At 38.6% G+C, this 14,986-nt stretch overlaps 1 protein-coding gene across 5 annotated transcripts in view; it reads right to left on the reverse strand.

Annotated features, from left to right (window-relative positions):
• LOC122549888 (tyrosine-protein phosphatase non-receptor type 3-like) overlaps positions 1-14,986 on the reverse strand; it is a 221,382-nt gene that overhangs the window by 76,496 nt on the left and 129,900 nt on the right. For all 5 annotated transcript variants that reach the window (XM_087987187.1, XM_043690067.2, XM_043690066.2 and 2 more), the window contains one exon: positions 7,674-7,830. In XM_087987187.1, coding sequence (XP_087843313.1) covers positions 7,674-7,830 — 157 coding nt within the window. The remainder of the gene's footprint in view (positions 1-7,673; positions 7,831-14,986) is intronic.

Genomic DNA, 14,986 nt, shown 5'->3' on the forward strand with positions numbered 1-14,986 from the left:
TGGAGCATACATTAAGATGATGTTGCCAGTGTCCATGATGGAGGTCCAGAAGAGCAAGTGGCAAGCTGCAATTATCAGGCACCCATTTAAACTTCCATGTTGGGGAATTCTTAGTATGTACTTTCTATCCACTGGGTGAGAGAATGTGAACCTGTGCATTGATGGGGCGAGAATAGATAGCAATCAGGGTAATAATGAGCAATAATTCCAATTAATAAGGTTCTTGCTGCTCACGAGCAAGATGCCTAGGATTTAGTTGCAGATGTGACCTTTTAGTCTTGATGTTTATGTGGGCTTCCCTGGACATATCACCTATTTTCCCAAATTTCTCACAATTGCCCAGGTCATTCAGAGGCTGGAAAGATTTTCTTCAAGGTGATTAATAATAGTGAGCTGAAGATAAACATTATCATACCACAAGTACTTAGCATCTGGAATGCACTCTACAAGCTTGGTGAAGGCAATTATGTCTTTCAAACCCGAACTGGATAACTATCTGATTAGATGATATTTGAAGGAGTTGTGGGAAATTCCAGGGTCCGCAAGTTATTTCATTAAATTATTATATATTTTTAAACCCTTTCAGCAGACTTATAGAGAAAAAAACAGGGAAATTTGACTTGCTCTTACAGACAGCTGACCGAGACATAACAAACTGAATCACGTCTTTCTGTGCTGTAAGCATTCTTTAATGCTCTGATTCTAAGTATTGTGGGTCACTATCAGCCACAGCTGAATACCCTCTGGGATCAGCCCCTCTATCTCAATCCTAACTTACTAATCAGCTCAATATGGAAGTTAATCAATTTCTTATTCTCTCAATTGTGAGTTTTATTAGCCACGTTCAAACAAATCACAAACTAGAAACCGGCTGGGGACTGTTGATTATGCCGTAGTTCACCAGTTGGCTTAGGGCACATTTCAACTGAGAGATGGTGAATGTGCAGACAGTGTCTGAATTCGTCCCAAGTAGTCAGTAAGGAACCGTTTCTCTACTGGGGGTTTATTACAGATGATTAGGATGCAATCTCAACATATTTTTACAATAATCCCACACAGCTTTCTGAGAATATAGAAAGTTTTATCAGAAACAATGACTGATGTAGAAGTCAACTGCTTTTGAAATGTGGCTGGTTATTTGAAAAAACAGCAAATGTAAGGGGAAGGGAAAGAGCAGGCAGCTAGGTAAGAAAAAGAGGAAAGGCAAAAGTAAAAGAGCCACTTGTCAAATAGGGATTGTGAAGCGTGTGTAGCAAGTTGGCATTGCTGTGAAGCCGACTGCAAGGACTGAGCAGTGAATCGGTGTCTCCATGAAGCGGAGAGGAGAGTAATGAATTTGGGGAGATGGTGCTGGTTGGGTGCATCTTTAAATAGCCCTAAGTTAAAAAGCATGTGGAATAGGGTCAGGTGAGTACTTCTGCTTCTTTTACTAATTAAAATGATGCAGTCCATTCACTTAAATAAAATAAGTTAGGGGACTTTGGACAGAAAAGTATGTGTTTGGAATAGAAAAGGGTCCTTAGCATAACTAGTATCCTTTAAAGAGAGTAACTAATGAGCTTAATCTAAAGAAAGACTACCAGGAAATCTCACAGATGTGATATGCTCCTTTTCTAGTATGTGGGAGGTCATGGACACTTGGTGACCACTAATGCAGGAAGTGTGTCCAACTGGCTAAATGCAATTTGCAGGCAGAATTGCAGATGAACTCTCAGTGGCACATCTATGATGATGAGATTAGTGTGGACATCACATTCAGTGAGGTGGCACCTTGCAGGTGAAGACTGAAAAGGCAGAAAGAAGATTAACTACCAGAGTAGAGGAAGGCAGATAGAGCAGGAGACCCCTGTGGCTTCCCTCACTTTAACAGATATACTACTCTGGATACTGTTAGGATGAGATGACTTCCCAGGGGATTCCAATGGAAGTAGGGTCCATGGCACCAGGGTGGCACTGCTGTACAAGACTGCAGGAAGAGAAGTAGTAGGGCTACATTAATGGGGAATTCATCAACAGGGGAACAATGTTTCGGCAGTTGCAGGAGTCTCCAGGATTATATGTTGCCCCCTGGTGGCAGGGTCCAGGATATCTCAGAGATTGCAGAGCATTCTGTAGGGGGAGAACAAACAGCCTGTGGTTGTGGTACATATTATACCAATGACAGAGTCAAAGATGTACAGCACGGAATCAGATCCTTTGGAACAACTCGTCCATGCCAAACACATATCGTAAATTAATCCAGTCCCAATTGCCAGCACTTGGCCCATATCCCTCTAAACCCTTCCTATTTAGATACCCATCCAGATACCTTTTAAATGCTGTAACTGTACCAGCCTCCACCAGTTCCTCTGGCAGCTCATTCCATACACGCATACTCTGCATGAAATAATTGTCCCTTAGGTCTCTTTTAAATCTTTCCCCTCTTACCTTAAACCCATGCCCTCTAGTCTGACTCCTCCACCAGAGGGAAATGTCCTTGTCTATTTACCCAATCTATTCTCCTCATGATTTTATAAACCTCTAGAAGATCACCCCTCAGCCTCTGACACTCCAGAGAAAGCAACTACAGCCTATTCAGCCTCTCCCTCTAGCTCAAATCCTTCAACCTTGGCAACATCCTTGTAAATCTTTTCTGAACCCTTTCAGGTTTCACAACATTGTTCCGATTGGAGAGAAACCAGAATTGCACACAATATTCCAAAAGTGTCCAATCAATGCCCTGCACAACTGCAACATGATCTTCCAACTCCTATATTCAATGCTCTGACCAATGAAGGAATGCATACCAAATGCCATCTTCATTATCCTATCTACCTATTACTCTACTTTCAAAGAACTTTTAACCTGCACCCCAAGGTCTTTGTTCTGCAACACTACCCAAGACCTTACCGTTAAGTCCCACCTTGATTTGCCTTTCCAAAATGAGGCATCTCACAATTATCTAAATTAAACTTCATCTGCGACTCATCGGCCCATTGGCCCATCTGATCAAGATCACACTGTACTTGGAGGTAACCTTCTTCACTGTACACTACATTTCCAATTTTTATTAAAGAGATGACATGCTACAAGCCGAGTAAAGAAAGTTAATACGTAAATTACATGTAGGACATCTAAGGCAAAAATCACCAGTGCCATGTGTCAGTGAGCATAGAAATATCAGGTGAATATATAGCTGATCAAAGTGTGTGTTTGGGGAGGGGGTATACTGATTCTTGAGACATGGGGACGAGTCCTGGAAGAAGATGGGACCAGTACAAACAGGGCAATAAAACATTGGAGAAGTGGGACATTCAGCCTGAGGTTTCTCTGCAATTCAATGAGATAGTGACTAATCTGATAATCCTTAACTTCACTTTCCTGTCTTTCCCTGTAATGCTTGATTCCTTATTGATTAAAAGTCTGTCCATCTTAGAACAGACTTCTTGAATATACTTAATGACCCAGACTCGACCGCACTCAAACGTATTCCACAGATTCACTAACCCCAGAATAAATTCCTTCTCATCTCAGTCTTTAATATGCAATTACTTATTCTGAGATTATGCCCTCTGATCCCTAGACTCTCCCACAAGGAGAAACAACCTTTCTGCATCTATGCTGTTAAGTCAATTAAGAATGTTATATGTTTCAATAAGGTTGTTTCTCATTTTCTGTAATCAGAGTACAGGCCCAACCTACACAACCTCTCCTCATAAGACAGTCTCTCCAAACCCTGGTAAAGGCCTAATAAACTTCCTCTGCACTGCCTCCAGTGTCAGTATAGCTTCTCTCAAATAAGGGGTTAAACTTATCCACAGTATATTCCAGTGATGGTCTGATTACTGTCTTGTATAGTTTAGCAAAGCTTTCCTTCCACTTATATTCTATTCCCACTGAAGGAGCGGCGCTCTGAGAGCTTGTGATTTCAAATAAACCTGTTGGACTTTAAGCTGGTGTCATGTGACTTCTGACTTTGAAGTCAAGACCATTGAATTTGCCTTCTCTATACCCTGCTGATCTTGGATGGTAGGTTTCTTTGATTCATAGAAGAGTACTCTCAATTCCTTCTGTACTGTTGCTTTCTTTATTTCGTCTGTTCAGGGCTGGGACCAATGTCCTTGTTGTGGGAGGGAGTTATGCAGTTTGCTAGTGCTGTTGGGGAGTATTTAAATGAGGATAGTAGGGGGTGGGAACCTGAGCAGGGCGACTTCGAAGGGGAAACAGGGATAGAAACAAAAGACAGGTCATTAAGCAAAATTGGACGGTAGAAATAAACAAGGGCAAAAAACAAACGGGGTCCTAGTGCATAAGAAAAATTAGAATGACCAACAAATCTAAAGATATTGTATCATAACAAACTCAGCATTTGAGGTAAGGTAAATGAATTAATAGTGCAAGATGATATACATGGTTACAACTGATATACATGTCATAATATGATAATAATTGCAATTACAGAGACATAGCTGCAAGGTGACAAAGGGTGGGAACTGAACGTCTAGGGGTATTCCAATATTTAGGAATGATAAACAAACAGGATAAGGGATAGTACTGGGAGCAAAGGTTTAAATCAACACAATAGTGAGGAAAGATATTGGCTTGGAAAATCGTGATGTTGAACGGGAAGAGATGAGCAACACCGAGCAGAACATATCGGTGGGTTGTCTATAGCCCCCAAACAGCAGTAAAGATGTAAAGGAAGGAATTAAAAAGGAGAATAGAGATGCACATAATAACTTCTGAGTACAAGAGTAATCATGGGTGACTTTAATCTTCATATGAATTAGACAAATGGAACAGCAGCAATGCTGAGGATTAGGGTTTCAGACCAACTTCTAAAGATCAATACAATATGGTAAGAGCAAGAGAGCAGGCTACCCTTGACTAAGTATTGTGAAATGAGAAACAATTAATTATTATGTGGGGTCCTTTGGGAAAGAGTGACCATAAAATGATAGAAGTGCTCATTAAGATAGAGTGTGAAGCAACTGAATCCAAACCTAAGGTCCTGAATCTACATAAAAAGAACTATGATGGTATGAGGTGCAAATTAGCAATGATGGATTGGGGAACCTTACTAAAAAAGTGCAGTCAACAGATTAAGGTTGATATTTAAATAACATGAAAGCATGAATTGCAGCAATTAAGAAATAGTTCAACCAAAGCTACAGAAGAAATGAGACGACGACGTACAAAATTGCCAGAAAAAGTAGCAAGCCTGATGACAGGTAGCAATTTGGAATTCATTAAAAGAGGACCAAAAAAGGTTAAAATGGGGAAGAGAGAGTATGAGAGCAAAAACTGTGAACATAAAAAACTTACTGTAAAAAGCTTCAATAAATATTTAACAAGAAAAATATTTGAAGTATAGATCCTTTACAGTCTTAAGTAGGATAAATTATAAATGAACAAAAAATGGCAGAAGAATTGAACACATTTTGGTTCTGTCTTCACAAAAGAGGACATAAATAACTTCTCAGAAATGCTAGGGAACCATTGGGTTAGTGAGGTGGAGTAACTGAAGAAAACCAGTATTAGGAAAAATAAAGTGCTAAAGAAATTAATGAGGTTAAAGGCTGAAAAATCCTCAGCCTGATAACCTACACTCCAGATTAGAAAAGGAAGTGTGCTTGTTAATATTGCATCATTGGTCATCTTCTAAAATTCTACAGACTCTGGAGGAGTTGCTATAGATTGGAGGATGGCGAATGTAACCTCATTATTTTTAAAAAAAAAGGGGAGAATAATCAGAAGTTATAAATCAGTTACCTTAACAGAGGTGGGGGAAAATGGTAATTTTTTAAATAAAACACATGATAACTGAACACCTGGAAAGTATTAACAGGATTAGTTAAAGTTAGCATGAGTTTTTGAAAGGAAAATCATGCTCAACTAATTTTCTGAAGTGTTTAGAGGATGTAATTAGAATAGATAAGGGAGAACCAGTGATATATTTATTTGGATTTCAAAGTGAATTTTGATAAGATCCCACATAAGAGGCTCGTGAGCAAAAGTAAAGCACATTTGACTGGGAGAAATAAGTGGCATGGATTTAAAATTAGATGACAGAGAATAAGAAATAGAAAGTAGGAATAAATAGGTCTTTTCCAGACAACAGGACATGACTAGTGGAGTACTGCAGGCCCCAGTTGTCCACTGATATCTAAAATAACTTGGATGAGAGAACCAAATGTTATATTCCAAATTTTTTGATGGCACAAAACTAACTGGGTTGCAAAAAGGATGCAAGGAGATCTAGATAATTTGAGTGAACATACAACATGCAGCACAGGAACAGGCCGTTCAGCCCACCATGTCTGTTTCAACCATGATGCCATTCCTAACTAATCCAAACTGAGTGCACATGGTCTATACCCCTCTGTTCCCTGCCTATTCATGGGTCTGTCAAAATGTCACTTAGACATTGCTATCATATCTGCTTCTACCACCTCCCCTCGCAGCGTGTTCCATGTACCTACCACCTTCTGTGAAAACAAAAACTTGCCTTTGCATCTCCTTTAAACAATCCCCCCCTCACTTTAAACCTATACCACCTGCTATCTGATATTTTCACCCTGGGAAAAGGCCCACAACTATCCACGCTATCCATGCCTCTCAATGTTATATAACTCTATCAGGTCACCTTGAGTGTTTACCCACCCAATGAGTGACTATTTTGAAGTGTTAAAAGTTTCCCTATATGTGCTGGGCCACAGTGAGCATTGGGGAAAATATGAACACTATTTGACAGGGTAGTAAGATGGGATGTAGCTATGTTGCAAGGCTTTGTACCAAGCAGTGAAAGATGAAAGACTATGCATTTGTATGTATACGAAGTAGCAGGCTTATCACCTCTGTGCCCTGAAAAGCAATGCTTTGTGGTTACTGTCTCTTTAGGTGCATGGTGAAGGGCAACTCCAGAATGTCAAGTGGGTATATAGCATGGATTCAAAAATGACATTGGTGTCAGGGATCCCAGGATGTCCTGGCAGTGCTAAAAATTTCTGGCTTGAGATGAGCAGGACACCAAAGGGCAAAGGCCACGGCACATGGGTGTTAATGAATGGGAGGATATTGTGAAAAACTCATCAGGCCTTGCAGGGAAAAATCCAGCATTTAACTCTCCAAAACGGCAAATTCTGGTAAGATTCAGTCTGTCTCTCTTTAATCTCTGACACAGGAAGTGAAGGTTTGAAGCCTTTACTCAGCAGTATTAACACACAATCTTAAATGCTATATAAAAAAATTATATTCATACTTTCTACCTAGGTAAATATTTATGATGCCATACCTAATGGTCAAATATTAAATTACCATTTTAATGAACCTATTATGACGGATCAAGGAAATACTAGACAATTCTACATAAACAGGCAACACAATACAATAAATAGAGTGAACCCATGACACAATTCCTAATGAGTGGTTCATGTGGTCATTGGTAGAAGTTAGCACATCATATCACAAAGCTGCAGCAGGACAATGTAAAGAGAAATTAGAAAAAGAAATTCTCAAAAATAGACTGGCACACACTTTTTTTTATAAAATGAGTTGCTGTTCTGCATTATTAACAAAAGAATCATTAGTGTAGGAAATGTAAGGCACATCGATTTTTCAGTTTCATATTGTATGTCAACTGGAATAGAATTAACATTTATAATAGTTGATCAAATCTAACAATTACTAGTTACCTTTTCTTTTAACCAACAGCACAAGTTCTCTGGAGTGTGATTCTCTGCTTGCTTTTATGAACATTACAACTTGGTCATGAGTATGTTCAGAGATGTCTCTGCCATTAATCAACAATATCTGATCTCCTTCATTCAGTTTTGGCACACACACGTCAGCCTACACAACAAATGTAAATAAAAGTGTAAGATTTTGGAACGAAAGCAAAGAAATACTAAGTACATGAAATGTCAACTACATTTATTATTTGATGTGACAGCATTCTGGTTCCATTTTGAGTTATATGCTATGTTTTTATACTATAAATATTTACATGTTGTTCAACAAAAATCTACTCTCAATGTTCAAGTCCTAACAAGCCCAACTCAGGATTCAGACAGACATTTGTTCCAAACTTCCTCTCTATTCAGCTAAGAATTCAAAATTTTGAATTTGTATTGAGAGTGAATAATTAAGTATTCTGTATTAACTTAGAAAAGAGGAATTATTTGTATTTCCACACATCTCAACTCTGAGCAAATTAATTGCATTCCTATGTCCTGAATGATTGCAAGGCCTATCTTTAGATTATTTGTCCTGTCTCATTCCCAAAATAAGAATCCAAAACCATAAATATCACACTGTCTCTTTACCTTCTCATCTCCTTATCAACATGTTTAATTTCTCCCTTTTGCACAATATTCTTTCCTCCATTTCTGTTTCTTCTACACCATCACTGGAGTTATCATGAGATCTGATCTTACTGGAATTGTGTATAATTTAAACAGATGTACCATTTATGCAATCACCTGATTGTGACGGTCTGAACCAGTTTGTGGTGCTTTGGGATGAAGGCCTTAACAATATAATATACTGAAGGAAGCATGCATTCATACAATTCAGCTCTGCAGGCCTTTGCATGTCACAATGGTGACATACTCATTTACTTTCCTATTATTGGTACCAAACTGTTTCTAATATTATTTAGATGTTTTTAAGGTTCACAAAATAGTACGCACTTAAATTGTACCGATGCATGACCACTGCTTTTGCTTCTTATGGATATTTACACTTGACATTCCTGGAACCTCTTATAATTGAAAGTACACTGTACCATCATCCCTTCATGCTTAGTCTCTTACTGAACCCCTTTTTGATTCGCTCCCTTTGACTGCATTTGAGGATGTTGTGCTTTTGTCCTTATCGAAAGGAGTTGAAAGTGCTGGCTATTGGATAACTCCACTGGATAACCTAAGATTGATCTCCTATACCTAAGATTATTCATATCTTACCCAATAGTGTCATTACTGCTCCCTTAACCCCAAGAAATATTTTAGAAACTCATGTCTTTATGTCTAGGAAAATCAGACCAATGATTTCTAACTTACCTTTTCCAAATTTACATTTATTATCAGCAATAATTTCACTTCTCTAATTCCATCTAGTTACTATTAATGTCTAAGAGCTATATATTTTCACATAACTTCTACTTCTAACAAGAACAGATTAATAATGTGTTTTTGAGAACCCACTCTCTTCCCTTCAGCAATGCTCACTTTGGAGAAGGTTGAGTTGCAGGTCTGGTCTTTCTACTGTAAAGACAGGCACGTGCAGATTAAGAATGTAGGGAGAATAATATGGATCTTCAAGAGTTAGAATTGAAACACAAAAACACAGGCTTTTCATCACACAAGGATAATGTGAGAGATGATGTCAATTGCAACAGAAAAGCCAATAAGTTGCTAGAGCCTACATCAATAGACGTCATACAAAGATATGGCTCAGCAAAAGCAATAATGGACAGTAACTCTGTAGCACAAATATGCATGAGGTCTTTCATTTGTTTGGCAATCTACTTGAACAACTGAGCAATCATAAAACAGCACAGAAGTGTTGCACCTGCTGGGAAACTGACAGCATAGACAATGAGATTAGAATTGAGTATTTTTACTTAGTTCAAGACCCAATGGCACGAGCAGTTATGGAAAAGTAATTTACATAGTTATTAATTAAATCTTATACATGTGAATGTTAAACTCAAGGCTGATGTATGCGTCTTTGTATGGTCATTAAAATTAACGCTTTACCCATAATATATGAAATGAACTAGTGAACATATTACAGTTTCTAGACTTTTAAACTGCTAAAACGATGAAGAAGGAACTATTCTATGTTTTGGTGAATTGTAGTGAGAGTCAAGAACAGTAGTTGTTTGAATTCACTTTGATTTGTTGAGATTCTAATGAAAGTAGGAGCAATAAAGCTGCTCATCCAATATCTGACCAATAAATAAATTGAGCAGTCACTTTTTTATTCAGAATGGTATTTGATACTATTAAATTGTTAATGTCATGTGCTAAAAATTCCCTTAAGCAACTGATTGGAGATGGACCTTTTATTTAAAGTAAGCTAAAGGAATGACTACAAACAGAAACTGCTGGAAATACTGTACAACAGTTAACATCTGTGAAAAGAAAGAGAGTGTTTAATGGCAAAATTCAATCCCTACCTTTCCTGCCCCCTCCCGCTAGGAGATGCAGGGCTAAGAAGGCTTGCGGTGAAGAATCTTTCCAACTCTCTCTAGTTAACTGAGGCAGGGAGGGTTGAAAATGGCCTGTCTAGCCTTGATACCAACTGGGTCAGAATCATTTTTGGCTCAGAAATTAGGCATTTGGCCCACTTGGTCCATGCTGGTGCCCTGCAGACCAATCTAGTCAGCCCACTCTCCCTGCTCAGTCCAAGTAACCCTCTAAGTTTTTTTTACTTCTAAATGTCATCACCCATATACTGTACAGCCACAACATGATGTCCCAACCCCTATAACTCAATGTACCGACCAATGAAGGTAAGCACGCCAAATGCCTTCTTCACCACCCTGTCTCCCTGCAACTCCATTTTGAAGGAACTATGCAATGGCACTCTTAGGTTTTTGTTCAGCAACACTCCCCAGGGCTGTACCATTCCTTAGGTTCTGATGTGAATCATGTCCAAATGCAACATGACCAAACAACATATCCAAATGCAAATCCAGGCTTGGGCTGAAAAGTGATGTGAGATTAACACCACACAAATGCCAAATAAAATTATCATCTTCAATAACCAGACAAATCACCTATTGTCATTTGATATTTAATGGCGATACTACAGCTGAATCCCCCACTATCAACTGGGGTTTACTGTTGACCAGAAACTGAAATTGAATAGCCTAGTAAATGTTGCTACAAGAGCAGTTCAGAAGCTTGGAATACTTCAGTGAGTAACTCACCTCCTGGTACCCCAAAGACTGAGCTCCATCTACAAGCAACAGGTCAACGTGATAGAATACTCTCCCGTTGCCTCAGGAGGCTTGACACTATCTAGTACAATGCAATCCAATTGCCTGGTATTGCATTCGCAAACATTCACACCCTCTTCCTCAGAGGCTCAGTATCAGATATGCACGAAAAATATTTAGTGTGACAATACTGTGGCTTTAAGAGGTGTACTTGGTCCTTTTTTTTTTTAAATGGAGAAAGGTTGAGACAGAGATGCCAAGCCATCTCCCTTAAAGCCAATAAACAGCTTACGAAGTGTTGGGTGTTTTTTCAAAATTGGAACAATAGAAGTGGCCCGAGTGGGTGGGGTCATGCTCCCACAGAACCTGGATTTTTAGTTATACTTTTTTAGTACCAGTTGCTGCTGGGGTCTTGAAGCTGGATGAGGAAGCTATTTTTCCTCTCTCTGTTTCAGCTAAAAGCTGAGGGGTTCTTTTCCTACTGCTAGAATTACATGTCAGAAAATATATATTACTGAATCTGCCCTTGCCAAGGTGTTAATGGGATGTTACTATGTTGCAACAGTTACTGTTTATCTGTAAAAATGATTACAGTTAAAATTATTATTCTCCTTTCCAATTTCTTCTTTCTTTTGTTGTATTTTACTTATAGTGTAAAAGTTGCTTTGCTTCAAGATTGGTAGTTTGACCGATCAAATGGCATCTGAAACACAATGCCTGGCACTAGCCTTTAAAATAAAAGGAAAGGTTAATGTATCATCTTAATATATTTTGAGGGGGTCTGGTCTGGTCCGTAACCTTCCAAACTCACAATCAATAACATCTAGAAGGAAAAGAACAGCAGGTGTCTGGAAAACATCATATTCTCCTTGAAGCCATTTACCATCATGATTTGGAAATATATTGTTTGCCTTCAATATCACTGGGTCAAAATCCCATATCTCTCTCCCTAATAGCATTGAGAGTTTTCCTTTCGCACATGGACAGCAACAGTTTAAGGCAGCAGCTCACCACCACCTTCTCAAAGGCAACTAGGAATGGGCAATAAATGCTGGCTCAGTGAGAGAAGACCATTTGCCCTGAACAAATAAAAGTAATTTTGAACAATAGAGGCTGGAACACAAATTCTTGTAGGACACCATTAAACATAGCCAGCCAATTAGTGTACCTGCCCATCACCTTTACACTTAGGTCTCCTGCCATTCAGCCATTTTTTTTAACCAGTTCAATAATTTGCCTCCAATTCAATGAAATTCAGCTTTAGCTGAACATTCCCAGTATCCTGATACTTTATCTATTGCCTTCCAGAACTTCAAATAAACAATATTCATAGCCAATCCCCTGCTTTAAGTACACTTTCAAAAACGTCAATCAAGTGAATTAACCATCAATTACCATTTACAAATCCAGTCTCTGTCAAATGAGGTGAAAAATTTAAAGGTGTTCAGTCACTTTATCCTTATATGTAGACTCTGAATTTTCTAAGTACTCCATTATTCCCTGATTACCCTCCTCCTCCTTCCTTAAGTAGTTGTGACATACTCAATATTAAATTTCCTGAATCAGGAGTACTTTGGAAGCTTATAGTTAGCACACCCGCTACCCCAGCCACATTTGCTTACTCTATGCTACTCTATCCCCACCCCCACCCTCCTCGAGCTTATCTCTCCATGCTTCAGGCTCTCTGCCTTTATTCCTGATGAAGGGCTTTTGCTCGAAACGTCGATTTTGCCTGTCCTCGGATGCTGCCTGAATTGCTGTGCTCTTCCAGCACCACTGATCCAGAATCTGGTTTCCAGCATCTGCAGTCATTGCTTTTACATCCCCAATACCCCTGCATCTCACCCATTTCCTTTAAAACCCAAGAATGGAAGCCATTTCATTCTAGAACATCACTCTCTGGCACTGTTCTTTTTTCACTGCTCTCATTTGTTTACATTAATTTTGGTCTTTTATTCAACATTGGTTTCCTCAATTACCTGGCATGCTGATGTCTTTCTCCATAAATACTAGAGCAAAGTACTTATTCGGAATGTCTGCCATTCCACTATTTTCATTGACAATATCAGTTGTCTATTTTCACAAGGCCAATACTGCTCCAAACCAAACGTACGCAATTGTAATTCTTTTCTCCCCTCTGTTGAGCTTAATATTCCTTGCCAGCATCCCTTTAGTAGTTCTTAATCTTGTGCTTTATTTTGCAGTTTCATTTTAGTCTAAAAATGTATGTTGTCTCTCAAGTGTGGTTTCTTAACTCTGTTGGCTAATGATTACCTTTTTGAATGTAGTATTTTTGCTCCTTAGGGGAGGTGATGGCCTAGTGGTATTACCAGTGGACTATTAATCCGGGTTCAAGTTCCAACAGGGCAGATGGTGGAATCAATAAAAGTCTGGAATTAAGAGTCTAATGATGACCATGAAACTATTGTCAGTTGTCAGAAATACCCATCTGGTTCACTAATGTCCTTTACAAAAGGAAATCTCGTATTCTGACCTGGTCTGGCCTACATGCGACTCCAGACTTACAACAATGTGGTTGACTCCTAACTGCCCACTGAGTAATTAAAGTTGGGCAATAAATGTTGGCCTAGCCAATGACACCCTCATCCCGTGAATGAATTTTTTCAATTTACTCTAAAAGTTTCTGTCTCATTTCATTGAAATCAGGCCTACCTGTATCTAAAATCTGAGCAATTGTTCTATGTTTCCTCATTTCAAACACTGTATTAAACGTAATCATGTTATGACTGATATTAGGTAAATGATCATGCACCATTAGCTATCCTAAATACAGCTTGTGAGTCATTACTAAATCTAATATAGCATATGTTGTTGTTAGCTCCAAGGCATATTGCTGCAGAGAAGTATTCCACACAAGCTTAAAAAAAATTACCTTTCTAAAAGATTCGAGCACACCTATTTCAAATCCATTTTAAACTTAAAATTACACTGCCTTTACCACATGCTTGTCTATTCTTTGCCTTTACACAACCTACCATGTCAGGAAGGCTGCACACAACTCCCATTAGTCTTAAATGCTTTCTTACTTCCTCATTTCACCCAAACATCTACACACACTATTTTCCTTTCACTACATACAGACGCTTTTAATATTTTATTTGTACCTTGCTGATTTTTCTCTCCTGCTTTAATTACTTTACAACTTTCATTTTCTCCTTATCCATAGTGGCTAAAGCACAACTTTTGATTATTATTTTACTCTTTTCCTGTTCATTTGTTCGGGGAGAAAGTGAGGACTGCAGATGTTGGAGATCAGAGCTGAAAATGTGTTGCTAGAAAAGCGCAGCAGGTCAGGCAGCATCCAAGGAGCAGGAGAATCGACGTTTCGGGCATGAGCCCTTCTTCAGGAATCATTTGTTCATCAACTAAGATCTGTGCTACCTTTTTATTTGACTGTCACTTCTCCACAAATCATCCCATTACAAGTTTAAAGGGCAAAAAGGAGGATCCGTCATGTACCTCTCTCTAGATGAGAGTTTGGAACCTTCTTCCGAAAGTATTGTGTGTACCTACACAAGAACTGCAACAATTCCACCACCTTCTCACGCAATTAGGGATGGACATTAAATACTAGCCTAGCCAGTGATATTCACATCCCAAAAATAAAAACATTTTTAAAAAATCTTACCAGTCCTACTCCTCCCCATCTATCATTTTCCTATTGTTAGTGTATAACATAATACATTTAGTTCCAGTCCTGATCACCTTACAGTCATAGGTGCTTGAAATTTATTCAATCTGTTTCTTACATTCAATTCATTTGTGCAAACAAAACTTGTTTGAGCTACGCTCCATAACCTTTCCTCCTGAATTTTAATCTCAGATTTCTTAGTGTTGGTTCACTTACTTTATATCTTTTAGTTTTCCTTTTACCCATGATGCCAGAAACACAATTTTTATGGTTATTTTACCCTCTTGCCTTTTTTTAAAAAGCTATGATGAAAGCTACCTTTTCTATCTGATGTCTGCCCCAGAATGATTTGCTGTTAGTACAAGTGCTGGTGTAGGATTTTGATTTTGAATTCTGTGAAGTGACAAAGG

Source organism: Chiloscyllium plagiosum, unplaced genomic scaffold, assembly GCF_037043375.1.
Source record: "Chiloscyllium plagiosum isolate Xiang-an unplaced genomic scaffold, Cpla_swu_hap1 HiC_scaffold_5, whole genome shotgun sequence".
In the NCBI taxonomy this organism is placed as follows: domain Eukaryota; kingdom Metazoa; phylum Chordata; class Chondrichthyes; order Orectolobiformes; family Hemiscylliidae; genus Chiloscyllium; species Chiloscyllium plagiosum.